This window comes from Pelobates fuscus, chromosome 2 (genome assembly GCF_036172605.1).
Source record: "Pelobates fuscus isolate aPelFus1 chromosome 2, aPelFus1.pri, whole genome shotgun sequence".
Classification (NCBI taxonomy): Eukaryota; Metazoa; Chordata; class Amphibia; order Anura; family Pelobatidae; genus Pelobates; species Pelobates fuscus.
Genome location: NC_086318.1, coordinates 77,096,318 through 77,123,802, shown reverse-complemented (window position 1 = coordinate 77,123,802; position 27,485 = coordinate 77,096,318). Strand labels below are relative to the sequence as shown.

At 44.5% G+C, this 27,485-nt stretch overlaps 1 protein-coding gene across 1 annotated transcript; it reads left to right on the top strand.

Moving 5' to 3' along the window:
* The first annotated feature begins 732 nt into the window (after positions 1-732).
* Positions 733-27,485, top strand: LOC134586160 (galactose-3-O-sulfotransferase 2-like). The gene is made up of 2 exons (XM_063441665.1): positions 733-969; positions 26,712-27,485. Exons 1-2 carry the CDS (start codon positions 796-798, stop codon positions 27,483-27,485), a joined length of 948 nt encoding a protein of 315 aa, XP_063297735.1. The 5' UTR covers positions 733-795.

Here is a 27,485-nt window from a genome sequence, read left to right as displayed (position 1 = left end):
CCCTGTCCTCTCCCTCTAAATGTCATCAGCCCCTTGCTCCTTGATATTAGAATACCTGGGCACATAAATGGACACCTAAAGAATGGTTATACATCATAGTGAATGAGTAAGGGATATGCTTATCTACTTCCCTCCCTTATCCCCAGGGGGGCAGATTACATGAACATTGTTTAAATATAGTGACCTTCTATTGGGTTCCATGTGCCCCTCACCCATGGGTTATGAGTAAGGCTTAAACATCATAGTAGGAGAAGATATGCCCCGTCCATATTTCAAGCTCACCACTGACTTCCCCTGGGCCGTTGAGAAATAATTAAAACGTAGATGTACCTGCCAGTCTTATCATGTGTCAAAATTTAATTAACAGAACACATTTCTTTATCAAAATTCAGACAAACTGAAACAAAAGAAAGAAAATTAGCCCAATGATATGGGCGAACTATATTTTTTATTTTGTGCACAAGTCTAATCCTGACCAGACTGTACAACTGTACATCTATAAGCTGTGTGTATGTATTTAGTTATTTAGCCTTTCTTATGCAGTTACTGTGATCAAATAAACAGCAATATCAATGACAATCAATTTCTAATTTGTCCTGCTCCTAATAACTGCATTTCTAAACCACAGTATTTCTTTCCTTATGTATTTGACCTATCTATTTTGCTTTCATTTTCAGATGCAATGAACAAAGAAATCAAAATGCTGAGACTTTAAATAGTAGAGATATAGGTTCCTGCCAGGAAAGGACGCACATCTTCTTCCTAAAAACCCACAAGACAGCCAGCAGCACAGTTATGAATATGCTGTTCCGTTTTGGAGACACTCGCAACTTGACCTTTGCCTTTCCAAAGACTACACATTTTTCGTACCCCAGTTATTTTCATTCTACATTTGTTGATGGTTTCTCAAAGGAAAGCAAGCAGGAGTTTCATATCATGTGCCATCACATGAGGTTCCAGCTCAGTGAGGTACATATGTCACAATAAAAATATATATATATATACCACTATCTAGAATCTGCTCAGTATGGTCAATACATAAATAAATGAAACATTTTAATCTGAGAAATTTTTAATCTTAAAATGAAGTGTGAAGTTACATAATTTAGTGGCATATAGGAAAAGAGAAATGTAGACGGGAGAAAAAAAATTACAAGATGCTAAACAAATGTGTAGCTGTCCAGTTAAAAATAACATCCTGCCCTTGTTCAAACACAAGTTGAGTCAGTTGAGAAACTAGAAGACTTTCAAATATAAATACGTGGATAAGTTGATAAGATTTTCTAAAAAATATTTTTTTTCCCTAAAGATTTGTTTATGCAGGGGCTAAATTTTATAAAAAAGACTCTGGCTAGAAGAATGGTTGATGGGGAAGGCAAGTAACAATTAGACTTGGACACTTCAGAAATAGTGATGTACCGAACTGTCCGCCAGCGAACAGTTCCCGGCGAACTTATCGTGTTCGCGTTCGCCGCGGCGGGCGGACACATGCGCAGTTCGATCCGCCCCCTATTCGTCATCATTGGGCAAACTTTGACCCTGTGCCTCTCGGTCAGCAGACACATTCCAGCCAATCAGCAGCACTCCCTCCCTTCCACACCCTCCAACCTCCCTCCCAGCATCCATTTTCGATTCATTCTGAAGCTGCATGCTTAGTGAGAGGAGGGAAAGTTTAGCTGCTGCTGATTAGATAGGGAAATTGATAGCTAGGCTAGGGTATTCAGTGTCCACTACAATCCTGAAGGACTCATCTGATCTCTGCTGTAAGGACAGCACCCCAAAAAGCCCTTTTTAGGGCTATAACATCAGGCTGCTTTTTTTTTTTTTTTTTTTTTCCTGTGTAATGTAATTGCAGGTGCCTGCCTGCCAGCTTCTGTGTGAGGTTCACATTGGATACTGTGCCTACTTGCCCAGTGCCACCACTCATATCTGTTTTAACAATAGGTTAAGCTTTACATTTAAAATAAATATTTTTTTTTCACTGTAATAGAAGAGCAGTTGCCTGCCTGCCAGCTTCTGTGTGAGGTTCACATTGGATACTGTGCCCACTTGCCCAGTGCCACCACTCATATCTGTTTTAACAATTGGTTAAGCTTTAGATTTTAAATAAATAAATTTTTTTCACTGTAATAGAAGAGCAGTTGCCTGCCTGCCAGCTTCTGTGTCAGGTTGGATGCCTTGCCCATTTGCACAGTCAGTGCCACCACTCATATCTGTTTTAACAATAGCTTAAGCTTTAGATTTTAAAGAAATAATTTTTTTTCACTGTAATAGAAGAGCAGTTGCCTGCCTGCCAGCTTCTGTGTCAGGTTGGATGCCTTGCCCATTTGCACAGTCAGTGCCACCACTCATATCTGTTTTAACAATAGCTTAAGCTTTAGATTTTAAAGAAATCATTTTTTTTCACTGTAATAGAAGATCAGTTAGTTGTCTGCAAGCGTCTGGGTGTCAGGCCTACTTCAGCGTGTGCTCTGCAGACCTGTGCCAGCGTGCTTTGACAGTTGCCAATCATATCTGGTGTCTCTTTAGCGTGCTTTTACAAAGAAAAAAGGTTTCCAGTGTAAGCTAATAGCAGCCAGTCAGTGTCCTTCAAGCGGCTCTGTCAGGCCTTCCTTCAGCGTGTGCCCTGCACAACCCTGCCAGCGTACTTTGACAATTGCCACTCATATCTGGTGTCTCTATAGCGTGCTTTTTCAAAGAAAAAAGGTTTCCAGTGTAAGCTAATAGCAGCCAGTCAGTGTCCTTCAAGCGGCTCTGTCAGGCCTTCCTTCAGCGTGTGCCCTGCACAACCCTGCCAGCGTACTTTGACAGTTGCCACTCATATCTGGTGTCTCTATAGCGTGCTTTTACAACCAAAATTTTGTTTCCACTGTAATAGAAGAGCAGTTGCCTGCCTGCCAGCTTCTGTGTGAGGTTCACAGTGGATACTGTGCCCTCTTGCCCAGTGCCACCACTCATATCTGTTTTTACAATAGCTTAAGCTTTAGATTTAAAAGAAATAATTTTTTTTCACTGTAATAGAAGAGCAGTTGCCTGCCTGCCAGCTTCTGTGTCAGGTTGGATGCCTTGCCCATTTGCACAGTCAGTGCCACCACTCATATCTGTTTTAACAATAGCTTAAGCTTTAGATTGTAAAGAAATCATTTTTTTCACTGTAATAGAAGATCAGTTAGTTGTCTGCAAGCGTCTGGGTGTCAGGCCTACTTCAGCGTGTGCTCTGCAGACCTGTGCCAGCGTGCTTTGACAGTTGCCAATCATATCTGGTGTCTCTTTAGCGTGCTTTTACAAAGAAAAAAGGTTTCCAGTGTAAGCTAATAGCAGCCAGTCAGTGTCCTTCAAGCGGCTCTGTCAGGCCTTCCTTCAGCGTGTGCCCTGCACAACCCTGCCAGCGTACTTTGACAGTTGCCACTCATATCTGGTGTCTCTATAGCGTGCTTTTACAACCAAAATTTTGTTTCCACTGTAATAGAAGAGCAGTTGCCTGCCTGCCAGCTTCTGTGTGAGGTTCACAGTGGATACTGTGCCCTCTTGCCCAGTGCCACCACTCATATCTGTTTTTACAATAGCTTAAGCTTTAGATTTAAAAGAAATAATTTTTTTTCACTGTAATAGAAGAGCAGTTAGTTGTCTGCAAGCGTCTGGGTGTCAGGCCTACTTCAGCGTGTGCTCTGTAGACCTGTTCCAGCATGCTTTGACAGTTGCCAATCATATTTGGTGTCTCTTTAGCGTGCTTTTACAAAGAAAAAAGGTTTCTAGTGTAAGCTAATAGCAGCCAGTCAGTGTCCTTCAAGTGGCTCTGTCAGTCCTTCCTTCAGCGTGTGCTCTCCAGAACTGTTCCAGTGCACATTGCCAATCATATCTGGTGTCTCTATAGCATGCTTTTAAAACCAAAATTTGTTTTTCACTGTTATAGATTGAATAGCAGTTACTTGTCTTCAAGCGGGTGTGTCAGGCCTACAGTGTGTGCTCTGCAGAACTGTTCAAGTGCACATTGCCAATCATATTTGGTGTCTCTTTAGCGTGCTTTTACAAAGAAAAAAGGTTTCTAGTGTAAGCTAATAGCAGCCAGTCAGTGTCCTTCAAGCGGCTCTGTCAGTCCTTCCTTCAGCGTGTGCTCTCCAGAACTGTTCCAGTGCACATTGCCAATCATATCTGGTGTCTCTATAGTGTGCTTTTAAAACCAAAATTTATTTTTCACTGTTATAGATTGAATAGCAGTTACTTGTCTTCAAGCGGCTCTGTCAGTCCTTCCTTCAGCGTGTGCTCTGCAGAACTGTTCCAGTGCACATTGCCAATCATATCTGGTGTCTCTATAGCGTGCTTTTAAAACCAAAATTTATTTTTCACTGTTATAGATTGAATAGCAGTTACTTGTCTTCAAGCGGGTGTCTCAGGCCTACAGTGTGTGCTCTGCAGAACTGTTCCAGTGCACATTGCCAATCATATCTGGTGTCTCTATAGCGTGCTTTTAAAACCAAAATTTGTTTTTCACTGTTATAGATTGAATAGCAGTTACTTGTCTTCAAGCGGGTGTCTCAGGCCTACAGTGTGTGCTCTGCAGAACTGTTCCAGTGCACATTGCCAATCATATCTGGTGTCTCTATAGCGTGCTTTTAAAACCAAAATTTATTTTTCACTGTTATAGATTGAATAGCAGTTACTTGTCTTCAAGCGGGTGTGTCAGGCCTACAGTGTGTGCTCTGCAGAACTGTTACAGTTCACATTGCCAATCATATCTGGTCTCACAGTAGCTTGCACGCATAGTACCACTAATCCCCCAAAAAATGACAGGCAGAGGCAGGCCACCCCGCAGGGGCCGTCGTGGTCGTGGTGCTGTGATTCCTTTTTGCCCTAGAATAATGCCCAGTTTTCAGAAGCCACGTACCCTGAACTTGAAAAGTTCTGAGGACATAGTTGACTGGCTAACACAGGACACCCAATCTTGTACAGCCTCCGCTCGGAACCTTGACGCACCATCCTCCTCCAGCTTAGCTTCAGGCACCTCTCAAGATACCACTCACCCGCCTGCCGCCACCACCAAAACCGCTTTACTTGGTATGTCAGAGGAGTTATTCACACACCCGTTTGAAGAAATGAGTGATGCGCAACCATTATTGCTAGAGGATGTAGATAACAGGGATATGTCTCAGGCAGGCAGCATTAAACACATGGAGGTACGGTGTGATGATGATGATGTTGTACCCGCTGCTGCTTCCTTTTCTGAGTTGTCAGATACAAGCGAAGCGGTTGATGATGACGATGCGTCCATGGATGTCACGTGGGTGCCCACTCGGCAAGAAGAAGAACAGGGCGAAAGTTCAAATGGGGAGACAGAGAGGAGGAGGAGACGAGTTGGAAACAGGGGGGGGGGGGTCGTCGCAAGGAGCTAGTGGCACAGTCAGACAGCATGCATCGGCACCCGGGGTCAGCCCGACAGCACGCCAATCAACGCATGCTGTGTCCACCACCAGAATGCCGTCATTGCAGAGCTCAGCAGTGTGGCATTTTTTTTGTGTGTCTGCCTCTGACAACAGCGATGCCATTTGCAACCTGTGCCAAAGGAAACTGAGTCGTGGGAGGTCCAACACCCACCTAGGTACAACTGCTTTGCGTAGGCACATGATCTCACATCACAAACGCCTATGGGATCAACACATGAGTACAAGCAGCACACCTACTCTAAGCCGCCATCCTCCTCCTGGTCCAGCATCTTCAGCCACGTCAACCACTGCTGTCCTTCTTGCCCCCTCTCAACCATCCGCCACTCCGTCTCCCGCCTTGAGCAGTTCCCGCTCATCTGCCCACAGTCATGTGTCTGTCAAGGACATGTTTGAGCGTAAGAAGCCAATGTCACCAAGTCACCCCCTTGCCCAGCGTCTGACAGCTGGCTTGTCCGAACTATTAGCCCGCCAGCTTTTACCATACAATCTGGTTGAGTCTGAGGCGTTCAAAAAATTTGTAGCTATTGGGACACCGCAGTGGAAGGTACCCGGCCGGAATTTCTTTTCACAAAAGGCAATCCCCAACTTGTACTCGATTGTGCAAAAGGAAGTCATGGCATGTCTGGCACACAGTGTTGGGGCAAGGGTCCATCTGACCACTGATACCTGGTCTGCAAAGCATGGTCAGGTCAGGTATATCACCTACACTGTGCATTGGGTAAACCTGCTGACGGCTGACAAGCAAGGAATGCGTGGCATTGCAGAGGAGTTGGTGACACCGCCACGAATTGCAGGCAGTCCTGCTGCCACCTCCTCTACTCCTCCTACTCCATCCTCTTCCATAACCTCCTCGGCTGAGTCCTCTTGTGCCGCTGCTTCTTGCTCCACATCAACGGCACCCCCCCAGCTCCCCAGGTACTATTCCACATCCCGGATACGGCAGAGTCACGCCATCTTGGCTTGGACTTGCTTGAAAGCAGAGAGTCACACTGGACAAGCACTCCTGTCCGCCCTGAACGCACAGGTGGAAAAGTGGCTGACTCCACAGCAACTGGATATCGGCAAAGTGGTGTGTGACAACGTAAAAAATTTGATAGCGGCATTGAAGTTGGGCAAGTTGACACATGTGCCGTGCATGGCACATGTGTGTAATCTGATCGTACAACGCTTTGTGCATAAGTACACAGGCTTACAGGACGTCCTGAAGCAGGCCAGGAAGGTGTGTGGCCATTTCAGGCGTTCCTACACGGCCATGGCTCACTTTGCCGATATCCAGCGGCGAAACAACATGCCAGTGAGGCGCTTGATTTGCGACAGCCCTACACGTTGGAATTCAACACTCCTAATGTTCGACCGCCTGCTCCAACAAGAAAAAGCTGTTAATGAATATTTGTATGACCGGGGTGCTAGGACAGCCTCTGGGGAGCTGGGAATTTTTTTGCCACGTTACTGGACGCTCATGCGCAATGCCTGTAGGCTCATGCGTCCTTTTGAGGAGGTGACAAACCTAGTCAGTCGCAACGAAGGCACCATCAGCGACATCATACCATTTGTTTTCTTCCTGGAGCGTGCCCTGCGAAGAGTGCTGGATCAGGCTGTAGATGAGCGTGAAGAGGAAGAGGAAGAGTTGTGGTCACCATCACCACCAGAAACAGCCTTATCAGCATCGCTTGCTGGACCTGCGGCAACGCTGGAAGAGGATTGTGAGGAAGAGGAATCAGAGGAGGAATGTAGCTTTGAGGAGGAGGAGGAGCAAGACCAAACACAACAGGCATCCCAGGGTGCTCGTTGTCACCTATCTGGTACCCGTGGTGTTGTACGTGGCTGGGGGGAAGAACATACCTTCAATGACATCAGTGAGGAGGAGGAACGGGAAATGAGTAGCTCGGCATCCAACCTTGTGCACATGGGGTCTTTCATGCTGTCCTGCCTGTTGAGGGACCCTCGTATAAAAAGGCTGAAGGAGAACGACCTGTACTGGGTGTCCACGCTACTAGACCCCCGGTATAAGCAGAAAGTGGAGGAAATGTTACCGAATTACAACAAGTCGGAAAGGATGCAGCATTTGCAAAATAAATTAAAAAGTATGCTATACACAGCGTATAAGGGTGATGTCACAGCACAACGGGAATCTAACAGGGGGAGAGGTGGAAGTCATCCTCCTCCTCCTCCTCCCACGACCACGCCGGCAAGGACAGGACGCTTTAAAGACGTGTTGTTGATGGAGGACATGCGGACCTTTTTAAGTCCTATGTATCGCCACAGCCCTTCGGGATCCACCCTCAGAGAGCGACTCGACTGACAGGTAGCAGACTACCTCGCCTTAACTGCAGATATCGACACTCTGAGGAGCGATGAACCCCTTGACTACTGGGTGTGCAGGCTTGACCTGTGGCCTGAGCTATCCCAATTTGCGATAGAACTTCTGGCCTGCCCCGCTTCAAGTGTCCTGTCAGAAAGGACCTTCAGTGCAGCAGGAGGTATTGTCACTGAGAAGAGAAGTCGCCTAGGTCAAAAAAGTCTAGATTACCTCACCTTTATTAAGATGAATGAGGGATGGATCCCGAAGGGACTGACACTGGGCGATACATTCGCTTAAAAAAGGCCTGATGAGATGAGCTGCCTTGGGCTAAAAATGGTCCACACGCTGCTGTATTTTAGCTCTGAATGACATTTGACTTGCGTGACTTATCCGCCACCAACTAGGGTTCAAGCCGCCATGTTTTAGGGCACTTTCTGCCTGTGAAACAAACATCAATTTTTCTGGCCGCTGCTACAGCAGCGGCTGCAACAATACCAAATTTTTCAGGCATGTGTACATGCCTAATTTTTAGGCCCACTGGTGCAGCACTGTGGCTTCAAAAACCAAACCAAAAAAAAATCCTCCAAGATGGCACCAATATACCAGTGGTCTAAGCATCTTCCCACCTTGGCCTAAAAAGGGGAGGTGATTCAACAATTAAAAATCTCTGCCATTTACACGTCCACTGATAGTAGACGCGGAAGGTATTAAACTGATATAAACAATACTCCACTCCTATCAGTAGGCCTCCCATTGTGATTTATGGCCCCCACCCACCGCGCAGGGGTTGGGGAGGACAGTAGCTCCCCCCAGTGTGTATCATGGGCTTTGAGGACTGGTGTCAATCCATACCTGCCAAGTGACCCTATGTAGGGGTAACAGTCCCTATTCTGCTCTGTGTCAGTGTGTATCATGGTCTCTGTGGACGGGGAACAGTCTCTATTCTGCTCTGTGTCAGTGTGTATCATGGACTCTGTGGACAGGGAACAGTCCCTATTCTGCTCTGTGTCAGTGTGTATCAGGGGTTTTGAGGACAGGTGTCAATCCATATCTGCCAAGTGACCCTATGTAGGGGGAACAGTCCCTATTCTGCTCTGTGTCAGTGTGTATCATGGTCTCTGTGGACGGTGAACAGTCTCTATTCTGCTCTGTGTCAGTGTGTATCATGGTCTCTGTGGACAGGGAACAGTCTCTATTCTGCTCTGTGTCAGTGTGTATCAGGGGTTTTGAGGACAGGTGTCAATCCATATCTGCCAAGTGACCCTATGTAGAGGGAACAGTCCCTATTCTGCTCTGTGTCAGTGTGTATCAGGGGTTTTGAGGACAGGTGTCAATCCATATCTGCCAAGTGACCCTATGTAGGGGGAACAGTCCATATTCTGCTCTGTGTCAGTGTGTATCAGGGGTTTTGAGGACAGGTGTCAATCCATATCTGCCAAGTGACCCTATGTAGGAGGAACAGTCCCTATTCTGCTCTGTGTCAGTGTGTATCAAGGGTTTTGAGGACAGGTGTCAATCCATATCTGCCAAGTGACCCTATGTAGGGGGAACAGTCCCTATTCTGCTCTGTGTCAGTGTGTATCATGGTCTCTGTGGACGGTGAACAGTCTCTATTCTGCTCTGTGTCAGTGTGTATCATGGTCTCTGTGGACAGGGAACAGTCTCTATTCTGCTCTGTGTCAGTGTGTATCAGGGGTTTTGAGGACAGGTGTCAATCCATATCTGCCAAGTGACCCTATGTAGGGGGAACAGTCCCTATTCTGCTCTGTGTCAGTGTGTATCATGGTCTCTGTGGACGGGGAACAGTCTCTATTCTGCTCTGTGTCAGTGTGTATCATGGTCTCTGTGGACGGTGAACAGTCTCTATTCTGCTCTGTGTCAGTGTGTATCATGGTCTCTGTGGACGGTGAACAGTCTCTATTCTGCTCTGTGTCAGTGTGTATCATGGTCTCTGTGGACAGGGAACAGTCTCTATTCTGCTCTGTGTCAGTGTGTATCAGGGGTTTTGAGGACAGGTGTCAATCCATATCTGCCAAGTGACCCTATGTAGAGGGAACAGTCCCTATTCTGCTCTGTGTCAGTGTGTATCAGGGGTTTTGAGGACAGGTGTCAATCCATATCTGCCAAGTGACCCTATGTAGGGGGAACAGTCCATATTCTGCTCTGTGTCAGTGTGTATCAGGGGTTTTGAGGACAGGTGTCAATCCATATCTGCCAAGTGACCCTATGTAGGAGGAACAGTCCCTATTCTGCTCTGTGTCAGTGTGTATCAGGGGTTTTGAGGACAGGTGTCAATCCATATCTGCCAAGTGACCCTATGTAGGGGGAACAGTCACTATTCTGCTCTGTGTCAGTGTGTATCATGGTCTCTGTGGACGGTGAACAGTCTCTATTCTGCTCTGTGTCAGTGTGTATCATGGTCTCTGTGGACAGGGAACAGTCTCTATTCTGCTCTGTGTCAGTGTGTATCAGGGGTTTTGAGGACAGGTGTCAATCCATATCTGCCAAGTGACCCTATGTAGGGGGAACAGTCCCTATTCTGCTCTGTGTCAGTGTGTATCATGGTCTCTGTGGACGGGGAACAGTCTCTATTCTGCTCTGTGTCAGTGTGTATCATGGTCTCTGTGGACGGTGAACAGTCTCTATTCTGCTCTGTGTCAGTGTGTATCATGGTCTCTGTGGACGGTGAACAGTCTCTATTCTGCTCTGTGTCAGTGTGTATCATGGGTTTTGAGGACAGGTATCAATCCATATCTGCCAAGTGACCCTATGTAGGGGGAACAGTCCCTATTCTGCTCTGTGTCAGTGTGTATCAGGGGTTTTGAGGACAGGTGTCAATCCATATCTGCCAAGTGACCCTATGTAGGGGGAACAGTCTCTATTCTGCTCTGTGTCAGTGTGTATCAGGGGTTTTGAGGACAGGTGTCAATCCATATCTGCCAAGTGACCCTATGTAGGAGGAACAGTCCCTATTCTGCTCTGTGTCAGTGTGTATCAGGGGTTTTGAGGACAGGTGTCAATCCATATCTGCCAAGTGACCCTATGTAGGGGGAACAGTCCCTATTCTGCTCTGTGTCAGTGTGTATCATGGTCTCTGTGGACGGTGAACAGTCTCTATTCTGCTCTGTGTCAGTGTGTATCATGGTCTCTGTGGACAGGGAACAGTCTCTATTCTGCTCTGTGTCAGTGTGTATCAGGGGTTTTGAGGACAGGTGTCAATCCATATCTGCCAAGTGACCCTATGTAGGGGGAACAGTCTCTATTCTGCTCTGTGTCAGTGTGTATCAGGGATCATTAGGATAGGTGTCAATCCATATCTGCCAAGTGACCCTATGTAGGGGGATCAGTCCCTATTCTGCTCTGTGTCAGTGTGTATCAGGGGTTTTGAGGACAGGTGTCAAACCATATCTGCCAAGTGACCCTATGTAGGGGGAACAGTCTCTATTCTGCTCTGTGTCAGCAGGGCCGGTGCTAGGATTTTTAGTTACACAGGCGAAGATGCATTTTGGCGCCCCCAACCCTCATGTAAAAAAAAAAAATGCATCTTCACCTGTGTGTCTTTCCTCCCAAGCCACAGGCACACAGGCATCATTTTTCAGTCACACAGTCAAAGTCATACAGGTACACTGTCATACAAAGACAGAAATAATCATACAGAGACATACAGACACATACAGTCAGAGACATACAAGCAGAGATATACATGCATATAGAGACATGCAGGCATATAAAGACATACATGCATACAGAGGCATACCGTCATACAGACACATACATACAGACAGGCATACAGAAACATACATACAAAGACATTCAGGCACATACATACAGGCATAAAGAAACATACATACAGGCATGCAGACACATACATACATACAGAGGCATACCGTCATACAGACACATACAGAGGCATACCGTCATACAGACACATACATACATACAGAAACATGCATACAAAGACATACAGGCATACAGAGACACACACATACGTACATACAGAGACATAAAGGCATGCAGTTACATACATGCATACAGAGACATATATACAGACATTCAGAGACAAACATACATCCAGTTACATACATGCATACAGAGACATACAGAAACATACGTACAAGACATACAGACACATACATACATACAGAGGCATACCGTCATACAGATACATACATACAGACAGGCTTACAGAAAAATACATACTCACACACACACACACAAACTCACAGACACATACTCGAAAACACACACACTGACAGACACACATACTCACATGCACATACACACTGACAGACACACACACACACACACACTGACATACACACTCACACTCACATGCACACACACACAGTAATTAATTATCTAAATTAAATTTAAATTTCCCACCCAGCCTCCCTACCTGGAGTGCTGGCGTGGGTCTTTCATTGGTGGTCCAGTGGGGCTGCTGGGAGGCGTGCGGCTGAAGTTCATTAGGAGGCGGCGAGGGAGCTCTCTGATCTCTCTGACCGGCTCCCTCGCAGGCTGTTTTCTGATGCCGCGGGAGCCGGAATATGACGTCATATTCCGGCTCCCGCGGCATCAGCAAAAGGCGCGCGAGGGAGCCGGTCAGAGAGCTCCCTCGCCGCCTCCTAATGAACTTCAGTGCCGCTCCGGGGATCCAAGAGGTGACCAGGCAGGAGGGAGCACTTCCCTCCTGCCGGTCACTGGAATTTTGCGCCCCCAGAGCCGGTGCGCCCTAAGGCGGCCGCCTGTGCCGCTTTATGGACGCGCCGGCCCTGTGTGTCAGTGTGTATCAGGGATCATTAGGATAGGTGTCAATCCATATCTGCCAAGTGACCCTATGTAGGGGGAACAGTCCCTATTCTGCTCTGTGTCAGTGTGTATCAGGGATTTGACTATCTTTATTCAGATTGAAAAATTACAATTCCAGGAAAAATTTAACAAACATTTACAAGAACATGTTATGCACATCATAGAAACAACGTAAACCTCTTTAAAGCCACAAACTTAAGACAAAAAATACGTACACACAATGTAATATATAAACTACAACTAAAAAAATACGTACACACAATGTAATATATAAACTACAAGCAGCGTGAAAACTATAAAAACTCAAGTGGCCATGCTGATCAAATTAAATAGTATGCTTTACACAGCGTATAAGGGTGATGTCACAGCACAACGGGAATCTAACAGGGGAAGAGGTGAAAGTCATCCTCCCCCTCCCACGACCCCGCCATATCTGCCAAGTGACCCTATGTAGGGGTAACAGTCTCTATTCTGCTCTGTGTCAGTGTGTATCATGGTCTCTGAGGACGGGGAACAGTCTCTATTCTGCTCTGTGTCAGTGTGTATCAGGGCAGGGCTTTGAGGACAGGTATCAATGTTAGGTGATTTCTGCCCTTTATGGATTAAAAGCAGACTCTGCATCAACTGTGCAATTTTCCATGGGAGATTTGCCATGGATCCCCCTCCGGCATGCCACAGTCCAGGTGTTAGTCCCCTTGAAACAACTTTTCCATCACTTTTGTGGCCAGAAAGAGTTCCTGTTGGTTTTAAAATTCGCCTGCCCATTGAAGTCAATGGCGGTTCACGCGGTTCGCCGGTTCGCGAACATTTGCGGAAGTTCGCGTTCGCCGCTCGCGAACCGAAAATTTCGGATTTGCGACAACACTATTCAGAAATGTTTGTTTCGTACAAATTTTTTTTTCGTTTTGTCAGAACCGAAATTCGTCCATTCTTTCATTCGTTTTCGTACGAAATCCGTTAGTTTTTTCAGTTTCGGATAACCCATTTGTTCATTCGGCGCAATTTAATTGTACCTAATGAATTTAACATAAAGACCAGTTCCATAAATACCGAATAGCCTGAAGTGAACAAAGTAAAACCATTTGTTTCAAATTTCATGCATTGATCAGAGCATGTCATTGAACAACGTTTTATTTCCCTGATTTTACTCCTGAACACTATAAGTCGCATGAAAATGTATTGGCACTATTAGTAAACTCCTGAGCACTCACTATAGGCATTTGTATGTCGAATTGCATTGCAAATGCTTAGTCTCTTAGGCTGATGAATCATCATGCTACTACATTGACAGGTGGGAACTGGCAACACAATATCATTTTAGAAGGAAATGGGACTGGAACCTAGTAGCCAATTAAATAGGCCTATACATGCTGCCAGACAAAACTGTAAAAAAGTATCAATTTATGGCAGAGCCAGCAATACTTCAGTGCAAAATCTATCCAGAAAATCTATAGGCCAGCCTTTCAACCATTTTAGAGCTCACCCAGCCCACCACGTTGTCAGCCATCTTAGAAGGCACTGCACCTCTAACAGAGTGGCCATGTCTTCCTCCAGCTCCTCAAGGGATCTAGCAATGAATATAGTGGAGGGGGGCATTGGCCACTCTGGCCAGGGGCATGTAGAAGCAAGTGGCAGAAGCAAGGCAAAGCAGAAGCAGCCCAGGATCTTAAAGGCTGCAGATCCTGGGAGGAAAAAAAATGTACGCAGAGAACTATGGTACAGAGTAGAATGCAGTACTGGTCACCAAGTTGTGCCAGTACTACCAATGCATTTTTGGGGGAGCATCCAAAAACACTTCTCGTTTAAAGAAGAATCGTCTGTGGAGGAAGATTGTGAACGCTGTTGGGGAAAACAACCACACTAAGAATGTGGTGAAGAAACGGTAAGTGCACTTATATTGCTAAAAAATAATTTTCTTTATTCCATGTTCTTTAAAACTTGTTTTTTTCCACCATGTGCTTTCGCTACCCACCCCCACCATTGGCACCTATGCTTTTAGAGTTTTTTTAAGCATATAGAGGGAAAATTACACCATGTGCAGCTCAGCTTTAAAGGAACACCAGGTAAAAGTGTATTTTAGTGTATTTTATTCTTGTTCAAGTTTACTCAAATCAAATAGAATATTAAATAATTAACTGTCAAAAAAATTTAATGAGAAGAACTCTTAACAACAGTAACTAACTTTTAATAACAGTAACTGAGTCCATTAAACCAGGTAATGGACTCAGTTACTGTTACTGAAGGCTCAGTGATTATAGTGCTATGTCAGTGGTTATAGTGCTACAGTAACTGAGTCCATTAAACCGGATAATTCTCAGCAATGACAAGCTTTTTTCCCATTTTCCTGCATAGCTGACAATCTATTTATAGTCTTTTCCCTCAAAGCAGATAGTCTTTTCCCCCCCTGTAGCAGATGATCTATTTTTAGATCCATTGCTGCTTCCGGCAAAAAAAAAAAAAATATGCTAAAATACACCTGGACGAAAAAGTCAATAAGATAATATGCTAAAATACACTTTTACCGAAACACTATAGTGACGGGAATACAAACATGTGAAAACACAGTTTAGACTCCTTGTCAGCAATGTAACTATAATTACTCATCTTTATAATAGCGCTGCGCAGGTCCATCACAGCTGGCTCCGCTCCCACTCTGCCTCCTTGGGTTAAGGGACCTGGGACACTGCACCAATGAGCTGAAGTGATCTGGGTGCCTATAGTGTCCCTTTAAACATGTCAGTAAACATATATATATATATATATATATATATATATATATATATAAAGATATATATATATATATAAAGATATTAAAGGTATTCATCAATTACACATGCCATTGCAGTTACTATGACATCAGGCGGATGGGGAACAAGGCAGCAGCTGCCTCCAGGAAGACAGGAGGTGGTTCGCAACAAGAACCAGACCTGCTGCCCTATGAAGAGGAGCTCCTGCAGTTCCTGGGAAGAGACAACCTTCTTGGGATTGAGGCGACAACTGGCGCTGATACATCTGAAGGTACGTTGTTAAATTCATATTTGTTAGTCAATGTACATATATCGTGTTAACCCTCCAATTTGTGTTTTCTATACCATCAGCGCAAGCCTCTCAATCCCAGGAAGAGGCATCAGGTACTGCAGGAGATGCCGTCTCCACAGAGAGTAGAGCAGCAGGTTCACCCCCTGTCTCCCTGGAGATGCACCTGGCTTCACTATTTCAAGTATTTGCATAGCAGCTGGAGACGTCTATACATCAGGATAGGTAGAATTAGCGAGAACTCTTGCAGAATGTAATAACTGAGGTACGCTCCATGTCAAACATTTTGAACGATGGCATTAGGCAATTTACAACAACAATGGTTTCCTTGAAGCAAAATATGCAGCGCTTTATGGAGATGAGGGAGGAAGAGTGCATTCTAATGCGCGCCCAAGCTGACCACAATTTGGGCATAACCATTGCTGATGTGTATAACTTAATTCGTGAACGACGTGCGCAGGGTCTTCCCAGAAGGGATGATGATGATGAATAGATATCTGCGGGTAGAATGCACTCAGATGTTTATTCCTCATTATCATCCACAATGTGAACACAACTGACGCTGTTCATAGGTTGTTACATTCTCTTAATTTTCTTCTGGTTTTTCATATCCTTCCCCCGAAAATACATTGGTTTATTCTCCTCTGCACTATATCCTCCCAGGCCTGCTCCTCTGCTTCTTTGCTTCTCTCACATGCTTTTATAATTAAAGTTAAATTATTTTATTACGACTTCTATATATATTGGAAGGCTTGGCCTGAAGTTGTGGGTGGGGCATATGGACCTTTAAAAGGGACTCTCCCCTTCCCTACCCTGCGGTGATTGGTCTGCCGAGCTGCTACTCTGCTGCCGCCATTCCGGCCAAAACTGTGGTATCCAGCTGTCATCAGCTTGGTATCCGGCTGTCATCCAGTCCATGGAGCTCTGGATTTTTAGGAGGTCAGTTCACCGGGCTACGGCAAGTTTCCCGGCCACAGCTCAGGCTCCACACTGCCTCAGGTCAGACATGGCAGACCTACTTACCTCGCAATCTACGGGTTGGATCTCGCTCTCCGGGTCCGCTGCTGACCGCCATTTCCGCAAATGAGAAGCTCCAATGTTGCCTCTGGTATCAGGTCCATAGTGGTATCCAGCCACTTCTCATGGGTCTAGTTTGCGCAGCCCGCTTCCCGGACATTTCCCTTTAAGGTCGGAAGCTCTGACTTAATTCAGTCTTGGCGGCGCCATCCAGTGACGTCATTTCTGTCCGTCTCGTGGTCCCTCAAACCATAAGCTAACCTCCTCTCGCAGAGGTCAGGTTTCGGGGGCCTGTTACACACGGAAGTGGTATTGTTATATTGCACGCAGGCCGCTCATGCTCCTTCCATATGCCAGTGGGGCGGAGGTCACGGTCACACAAACTCGACCACGGGGTTGGGCGTTAAGGACACAGAAACACTATGGCTGTATAGGGCCTCTGTGTCCGTTTTACCTTAATAGCATAAGTCGGCTGGGGGAGGGAAGTTTCTGCTTTTCACAGGAGTTTACATAGGTCTTATATAACTATCAATATGGTTCTTGCTACAAGTAAATTACGTCTCCCCTCTGCATTTTTAGGGTGCCTACCTACAGGCTGCGTACATGGCAGGGTGTTTATATGGCAGAGGATGTTTATATGGCAGAGGGTTGCAAGCATACTCACATGGTTCCCATGTGAGCTGCTCTTGAATAGGCTACACCGTGCTACAATCTCACAGACCCGGACAAACAGATCAGGATAGCAGCCCTTTAGGGGCAGTACCCGGTATTGACTTTGATCGGTACTAGGAATGGCATATTCCTTTTACTCATGGTTTCAGCTGTTATATTCATGTTATGCATAGCCTATTGATATGATGAACTCAGGTCCTAGAGATATTGTAGTTGGACATGGGTCTGTTGATTCTAATTACTTGCTCTAGCTAATTAAACAGTATCATAGGCATTTCTCTTGGTCACCCTACATTTTAATGTTGTCTGCCCTCTGGGTATGCAGGTACTCATTGGGCCCACATTTGTTTGGTAATTTACTGCTTAGTAGATATGCCCCAATGGACAGCTTGCACGCATCTAATTGTGTACTTTTAGAGGGTGGAGCCCTCTACCCAGGAGCAGAGTCTACAGGTGATGATAAATGCAGCGGTGGCCTCCTCCGTGGAACAAGCACTTGCCAGGGCTCTCCCTCCAGCATAGCCGGACTGGGACGTTTGAGGGATCCCTCAAAAGGCAGAGACTCTCCTAGTAGAGAGCAGGCAAGTGCGCAGAAGCAGTATTGGAAGGGTGAAAGCCCTGAGCCACGCTCCCGAAGGGGTAAGGCTCCGACAAAGTGACTTGGCTCTATGCTATCGGCCTCGCCGGCCAAGCGCTTATCGACATCCATACCTCCCCCACCCTAGACAGTCCCTGTTGAATGGTGGGCAGACCAGGTCAACTCGGAGGAGGTGGATGTTTGGGACAAGGATTCTGGAAAGTACCCCGAATGCACCGTGAGACAGGGGACGCCCCCACGCCTGGGGTGACTGCTAGGGTCGTGGACGACTACATTTTCATGGACGCCACAGCCGATACCCTGTGCGACCATCGGTCCTTTCGACAAACTTGTCCTCGAATGGTCTGTTCGACTAGGCCGCGTTCCAGTGGACTCCGGACATGGAGAACTTCTTCAGCTTGATTCTTCTGGTAAGGAAAAGATTGGGGGATTTCCGCCCGGTATTCAACCTGAGAATCCTAAATGCCGTTGTGGTATACCATCATTTCAAGATGAAGGACACACATCAACTATGGGACCTCCTCTGGCCGTGAGATTGGTTTGCAGGAATGGATCTGAAGGACGCCTACCTCTCTGTCCCGGTGGACAACGAGTGCCGAAGATTTCGCCATTTTCCTTGTGTAGGACGGACTTTGCCATTTCACCTGTTGTCCTATCGGACTATGCGTGGTGGGTCTCTTCTCTGCATCGATCCAGGCGACCTACCCGGGCCCACTCCAGTACAGGGCCATGCAGCAGCTGAAAGCTCGTTTTCTAAGCAAGAGACCCTCCTACATCCAAGTGGTTCACCCCACTACAGTGCACTGGTGACTTCTTCTCATGTCGGCCAGTACGGCAAGGTGATCTGCGGTCCGCCCCCAAATTTCGTGCTAGACTCAGACGCGAGTCTTGGGGTCCGGGAGCCGCCTGCGCGACCAGTTCCACGGGGGGGTCCATGGTCGGAGATGGAGTCGGAGTCCCGCATAAATTGCCGGGAACTGCTTGCGGGATCGTTCGCGATTCAGAGTCTGCAAGTCACTTTTCTGATTTCTGCATCCTCCTCCGGATGGACAATGCCTCAGCGGTGCAAGGCTTCAACCGCCTGGGAGGAGCCTGCTCCCAGACTCTCTTGAAGGTTACGAAGTAGTTCTACGGTTTCTGCTTCCAACGCAACATTATCCTCCAGGCAGAGTATATGTCGGGGGTGTTGAACCGGACGACGGATTGGTTCCCCAGACATTGGAGGCACGCCGGCGATTGATCTTCCTCAAGATCGTAGACCGCAGGGATCCGTTCACAGTGGACCTTTTTCGCCTCGCGGATTAACTTTCAGGTACCGACCTGCTTTGGCTGTCTCACGGATCAGGCTTGTTCAGCGATGGACACTCTCTTCCAAGTGTGGTCGCCATGGGGAGCTGATGTGTTACATCCGCTTAATGGCCTGGAATCTTTCAGGGGAGCCTGGAATCTTGAGGCGTTATCGCAGTCGGCTAGGTCCTCTGCTGGGACTCCTGGGCCCCTGTGACCAGGCGGTGCTATTTGTCAGCATGGTGGTCCTGGTGTAGTTGGTGCCCAGAATGGGATACCGATCCCTTTACGGGCCCTGTAACCAGAGTTTTGGATTTTCGGTAACACCTGTTTAACCTGGGCTTATGTGGGCTTATATAGTTTGGCTTATGTAGTTAGATCGGCGGTTCCGGCAGTCCACGTACCGATTAGAGGTCTTCCCATTGGTCAGGACCCGCTGGTTTGTAGATGTTTCAGAGGTATGTGACTGTCACAACCTCCAAATCCTTCCGTTAATGGACGCTTCCTAGCTTGCGCCAAGGACCACAAGCACCGCACCGGACACCACAACCACCGCAGAGTCCACAACCACTGTAGCTTAACTGGAGTATCGCCTTCTTCTGTCCACCCTGGATCAGCTTCTGTCCTCCAGGACCGTGTGGGGAAGACCTCTCCTCCAGGAGAGCGTATCAGGAACAAGCTCTTAAAAGAGCTAAGTGATTAAAGCTCAAGGGAGTATGCAGAGCATAGCAATCCCCAGTGTGAATATAGCTGTCCCCTCCAATCACGAGACAAGACTACGTGTTGAGGGTCAAGAAGAACTGACTGTACTGGCACATACAGCCTATTTTGTTCACATTCTACAAACATAGTACTACCCACAGGGTTTTGAAGAACAACCAATCAACACATTACAACACAGTTGACACTCCCCATTCATTACATCAGAAATCCTCCCCTCTGCCTGTGATACAATTATCTCAACACAATAGACTAACTTAATTATCACAGGCAGGAAAATACAGTATTATAAAACATATCACAGGGACCCCAAAACATGCAATAACCCCATAAATATATCCTCGGAACCGGGGGATCTGGGTGAACCACATATCCAAAATTCACCCAGATCCGTTCAGTAGTTTGGAAGATACGGTTTAATGCAGATTCCGCAGAACATATACAGGCTATACGAAAAATAATTACTGTTAAATGTGTCCCTTGTTCTGTAGTTTAAAACTACTGAACGATGTATTTGTGCACCAAATACCGGCGAGATGGCACCATGTGGAAAAGTCAAAACAGTGTCTGTGAGTTAAAATGGCCGCCATCCATTGTTCTCACCATGTGCTTCATCCATTGTTCTCACGTTGTGCCTCTGATACATGAAATGGTGGCCACCCAGTAACTCCACAGTTTGTCTGGTAGTCTATCCAGCCGAACCAACAGATGAAACACATGGGGAACAGTGCAACAAACAAAGGGAATCATAAAACATATGGACAATAGTCATATTTGTGTACAATCTCCAGTTTTGTCACAGGGCACAAATAGTGTTTTCAAATGCCATATATCCCAGGGCCATAGTCAAAAGGTAGGAGGCAGGCAAGCAGCCCCCTACAAGAACACATGGCGAGGTCTGTTCCTCCACACTCAGGACCTTCCCTTTGTTGACTTTTGGCTATTTTGCCCTCTTACGATGCCTTATTTCTTTCAGACGTGAGTCAGACGTTTGGGCCTTAGATGTCGACGCCTTTTCTTTTTCTCCGGAAGGGGTCACTTTCAGGGTGTCTATACGTACTAGTAGGATTTAACAGCTATATTCTACCCATGACTCTCCTATACTCTGCGTAGCAACAACACTGTTGCGTTATGGGGCGATTCCTTCCCTTTCTCATTCCGGTCAGTTATTGATTTCTTCTGTCAGAACTATCAATCCAGTCTCGTCTCCTACTTTGGCGCGATGGATTTATGGTTGACATTGGTGGGGGTGACTTCGACCTTCTGATCCTTTTACTGGTTAGAGGCGTAGCGGCCTTAAATGCCTGCATGGCGGGCGCATCTCTCCAGGACATCAGGCATGCAGCTTCTGATCCCGAGAAGGTACCTTTTCCCAATTTTAGGTTAGACCGGCGGATTGTGTTTCTTTTGCTTTGCTCTCTGAACGTTAAAACAGCAAATATGAAGACTCCTGTCATGTTATAAAATTGTAGATTATAATAGCGTTAGTGTAACTCATGTAAGTCATGTTTCAAATATCTATGGAATATGAGCTGATCAACAATTCGACTTTTATGTCGAAGAAAAAACAATGGTATCAAGATTGGTTAAAAAAATATAAGGGTCTATTTTTTTTTTTTATCTGTATTGTATTTGGTAATGTATGTTGGCAGTTACAAACTGAAAAATCAAATAAAATATAAAATAGACGTGTAGACATATAGATTAATGTTTAAGGAAATAATTGATCTTGTGCTCTAAATTTGGTTCTTGCCTTTCTCTTTTTGTTTTAAGTGTTACTTCATGCTGGTTTCTAAGCGATCATTGGGATAATATTTATGACTTTGTATAATGCAAAACAATGTGTAATAATTTGTTTAATTATTTATTTGTTGGTTGTATTATATATGAACTGAATCTCTTGGGCCCAGTATATTTGTCTTATACTGTGAAAAAGAAAAATGCTTTAATAAAAATCTATTAAAAAAAAAAAAAAAGTGTAACTATAATCTTAATTTTTTTAATGACAGGAGGCGAATATTTCCCTCCCAGTTTCACCCTACCCTTGTAATCTGTTTGTTTTATTTGACCACCTCTAGTTGATAGTCTGTTCTCCAGGGCTATAATTGGGTGGGTCAGTTATTTGCCTTCCTGAGGGAAGCCAGGGTGAGATTTTATAGATATTGTACTGTATGTAATATGGGTCTTCATGTTTTTCACATTACATTTCATGCACTAATTGGAGTGTTCGACTCTGTTTCTCTCGTTTCAGACTTTCTTCGGGTTTAATGGTTTGTCTACAGATCCACGTTCAAGTCCTTCGTCTGGTTAAAGTGTAATGGTTCATCTACGGATCCACGTTCCGTTTCGGGTTCTGAATGGTTCGGGTTCGGGTTCTGAGGTCATCGGTTGATATTGTTTGATTTTTTTGTACTGCTACTAGATATATGTTTGTTTCTGTTCTTTTTTTGTCGCAGCTTGAAAGAGGAAATAGTTGGTTGGGAGGGGACCTTTATTGTATCTATCTTTTTTTCTCATTGGTTGATTTACTCTGTGTTAATGTGCTGCTGTAGAGTACCAGTAAGGAGAGACTTAAGCAAATACTCGCCTCCTGTCATTAATAAAATTAAGATTATAGTTACTCTAAAGCTAGTATAATCTACAATTATAGACTCTGGAGACAGAATATGTCGGACGATGTATCTGTCTCATGTATCTGTCTCTCTCTATGCTGTCTAGAGAGATCAAAGTTGTCTACTACTGTTGCTATGAACCCTAGTGCTAAGTAGCAAGAGGACACTATACAGGATCAGACACCGGAGCTGGATATTACTCATAATGATAACGCTAGTACTAAAAAGCAGACAAAGACCCCCAAAGCAAAAAGCAAAAAGCAAAAATTAAATAAAGCAGTGGACCTAGATTAAAAACACCACAGTGTGAAAGAACAGCCCAGCGTGGGTTTCGGGGCTTACATGTGCCTTTGTCAAGAGCTGACTGTGGAGGAGATTGGTGCCACTTTTTAAACCTATTAGAGCCCGCCCATTGATCCACGACGTCATCGGTATTTATAACCGGCATCCAATGAGGGGCGGAGATACTAAGGAATGAGTGGCAAATGGTTCATATCGGCATAAAGAGGAGGATTAACTCCTCAAATGCCAAATATTACAATTAGTCCCAAAAACAGGAAAAATTGAATGAATAATTAATTAGTTTAGGTAGTGTACTATTTCTGATCGATCAAAGGTACAATAAACAGAAAATATATGCTTACATAAAAAGATATTGAATTCTAACTAGGAGTATATGTGGATTATTACTAAGATATTAATATGGACAGAGACAAAAGCAAAAAGTAATGAACAGGACAGAGTAAATAGAAGCAATACTATATGTATAAAAATATAAATGGAATAAATAGATATACAAATCCATAATATATCCTTAGGTCAATATTAGTTACATCCACTTCCTTGTATGTTCACAGTGGCTATATATGTTTAGTCAGGTACTTACTCGGATTAAATTTAGTTAATCTTATTATATATTTAATAAATTACATAGGTGAATCCAAGAAGTGCCTATATTGCCCCTTTGTGTTTACGTCCCCATATAGGTTATTTACAGGGGATATTTATCATACTTATATTATTTATACTGTATAATGTATGGTGAAAAACCACAGATAGAAAGTAGCATAGTGGATAATGAAATATCCCTGGGAATTTAAAAAAAAAAAAAAAAATATACACTATACAGGGGTATCTCAAATCTCCATGGGGAGAGGGGGTGAGGGGTGGGGTAGCTATATACATATACATTATTCAATGCCTGTCGTCCGGTTCACCACTGTTGTATATGTTATACATACACAAAGATACACATAAACACTGACACAAAGGTACAAGTACACTGACACAAACACAGCCAGATAAACACACACTAACACAAACAGCCAGATAAACACTGACACAAACAGCCAGATACACACTGACACACACATTTAGATACACACACACAGTCAGATACACACACAGCCGGTCAGATACAAACACACACAGCAGATACACACACACACACACACACACAGTGAGATACACACACACACACAGTGAGATACACACTGTCATATATACACACACAGTCAGATACACACACACACACACACACACACACACAGAGTCAGATATATACACACACAGTCAAATACATACACACACAGTCAGATACACACACACACACACACACACACACACACACACACACAGTCAGATACACACACAGTCAGATAAACACACACACACACACACACACACACACACACACACAATCAGATATATACACACACAGTCAAATACACATACACACAACCAGTCAGATACACACACACACAGTCATATATACACACACAGTCAGATACACACACACACACACACACAGTCATATCAATTGACATAGTTTAGCCACCCTCCTTATCTTTACAGAAGTGTGGCTTCCCTGGAGTCCAGTGGGAGCTGGATGGCTGAGATTGATGGAAGTCTTCTTCTTCTTGGTCTGTACCTTCTCCTTCTCTCCATTTGTACCTCTGTACCACCTCCTCCTCCCCAGCGGCACTCTGTTAATTGGGATGAAGTGACCTCACAACACTTCCTCCCAGCAGGCAGGAAGACAGAGGCCTGGTCTGGAGCTCTCTTAACCCCTTAAGGACCAACCTTCTGGAATAAAAGGGAATCATGACATGTCACACATGTCATGTGTCCTTAAGGGGTTTAAGGGCCCGGGGCCCCTGATTCTCATATCCTGGTGGGCTGTTCAGACCTGGCTGCGGGCAGGGGGCCCACAGGGCAGCTGCTTTGTGCCCCCCAGGAGCAACTGGGCCCAGGGCAGCTGCCCCGTTTGCCCCTTGTTAAATATGGCCCTGCTCACCATAGGAGTCATAAAATGCATACACAGAACAATGTCATGTTGCCCTACAGAACATGCCACAGTCAGTTGGCCCATTTAATCTATGTCAAGTTAAGTACCCAGTAATAAATTCAGTAGGTTTTCCACTTAATAAATACCACAGTACGTTTGCCCATTAGCAAATACCACAGTAAGTATGCTAGTTTATTAAGGAGCAAACGTAACGTAATACTTATTAACAGGCAAAGTTACTGTGGTTTATATTATTAATGGGCATACTCAGTGGCGTCACTGGGGGGGGGGGGGGGAGGCTACACTAAGCTTACACTAAGGGTTAATTAGTACTACAGCTTGAAAAATACAAAGCTTTTTACAGTCTGCCTATCCTGACATGTCTCATCGGACGTAACTATAGTGTAAGAAACTAGTAGCGATGTAAAGAAACAATGTTGCAAAAATCCCTCGAATAAACAGCGGATCCCTAGTTAGTCAGATCAATGCTCCTGAATAATATAGTACGGCTGCTAAGATAATTTTTGGTTCCAATAAAACAGTGCATGTTACTGAGAGAAGGAAACAAAGTGGTTAATTTCATGCATGGTATAACATCTGTGCTGTGCCTTCATGGGCACCTAAAAATCTCTAATAATCTCTGTCTAACTGTCTACATGCAGCGTTAAAAATACTCTTTGTACAACTGCAGGAAAATAACATCTGTCCTGAGAGTAACTTCTAACTTATCATAGATTTGTTAATGCTTAATCCTGCAGGTTAGGAGGGAGCCCCGACGCGCGTTTCGCCGGTTTGGCGGCTCTTCAGGGGGAGAGCTATATTGTACTTACAAAAGAAGGGGTTTCACAGTGTTTGGCTGCCAGTCAGTATCTCATAGTAAAGATAGTGATAGGAGAATCAATATTTTTGGTGAATGGACAGAATGCCAAAGTTTTGGTGTGAATGATCCAATTGTTAAATGTTGTATTGGGCAAATAAGCATGTTTTTACTATTTTTTTTATAAAGTTTACTATTAGACAACAATTGACTGTTTTGGCCATATCAAGTCTTTTGCACCCACAACAAAGATACTGGTGCTATCTAAATCATAATAATAATAATAATAATAATAATAATAAGTGAGTGCAAGCTATTGTTTTAGCTTTGTTTCAGTGTGAAGGGGCTTTGTATTTTTTAAAGTTAGTGCATTTAAAAAAAATCCTACTTAGAGTTTGGTAGGTCCCTTTAAGATCCATCTTCCTCCTGCAATTGCAAAATCAAAGGGGGGAAATAGCGTCCCATAAATATCTATTCTCCCAGATCTTGCAAATTCTAAAGGAGAGGTCTGAGTCAAGGGGTACTAGAGGCATGAAAACATATTTAGCTTAATGGAGCAGTTCTGGTGTATAGATCATTCCCCCGCAGTCTTACCGCTCAACTCTCTTTCATTTAGCCATTAAATCACTTTTGTTTCTGTTTATGCATCCCTAGCCACACTTCCCCTGGCTGTGACTGGCACTGACTGCATGAAAAAATTGTTTTATTTTCAGTAAAAATGTAACTCTATTTAGAAATTGTTATCTCCTGCTCTGTATATTGAACTTTAATCACACACAGGAGGCTCCTTCAGGATCTAGCAGGCTATTAACAGAGCAGGAGTAAAACAATACAAGTGGTTTTGGTGCCTATACTATGCCTTTAAACAATACTTTATGAGTAGATGCTAAAATCTGGGCATTAATTGTGTTTGATGGGTGGAAGACAGATAGTAGATCATTTTTGCTTAATACTAGTTTTAGCTTTTATCTGTGATTTATAACAACTTTATACCATTTAAAGGTTGTCATCAGAGTAAGTGTGACTAAATATCTAACTCTAGACAAAAAAAAAATGCTCCATTGCAGAAAAGTTTTCAGATGAATTAATGCTGTATTATTTATTTATTTTTAGGTGGAAAACGTGATGCCCAATGATACCTTTTATTTCACCATTCTACGGAACCCAGTCACTCAAATGGAATCATCCTTCTCATACAATAAAAACCAGGAAGCCTTCCAAAAATTTGTGAGCCTGGAGGACTTCCTCAACAACACCTCCAAATACTATAGAAGCAACATGTCATCCAGCTACTATGCCAAGAACTATATTGCCTTTGATTTGGGTTTTGACAACAATGGAAGAGAATCTGAAAAGCATTATAGACTGCTATGTCAGACAGTGGAGATCATGTTTGATCTAGTGCTAATTGTAGAATACTTTGATGAATCTTTGGTGCTCTTAAAGAATGCTCTTTGTTGGACATTTGATGATGTTTTATCGATTCCACTTAACAGTAGGAGCAACAGTTCTAAACATTCACTCTCAGAAAAAGATGAGGAAAAGATCAAGAACTGGAGTCAATTAGATTGGCATATGTACGTCTACTTTAATAAGTCTTTCTGGGATCAAGTGGAGAAATTTGGGAGGAAGAGAATGGATCATGAATTAGAGGAACTTCAGAGAAAGCGGTCTGAAATGGCTCAGGTCTGCTTACAAGGTGAAGCAGATCCTGACAATATGACAGACAAATCTCTGAGACCCTACCAATCAGGAAGAGCCAGGATTCTTGGGCACAATCTGAAACCAGGATTAAAAGATGCTGAAAAGCAATTTTGCCAGAAACTAGTTACCCCAGAAATTCAATACACTAACCTGTTGAAGAGCAAAAGAACAAGACATGTTTAG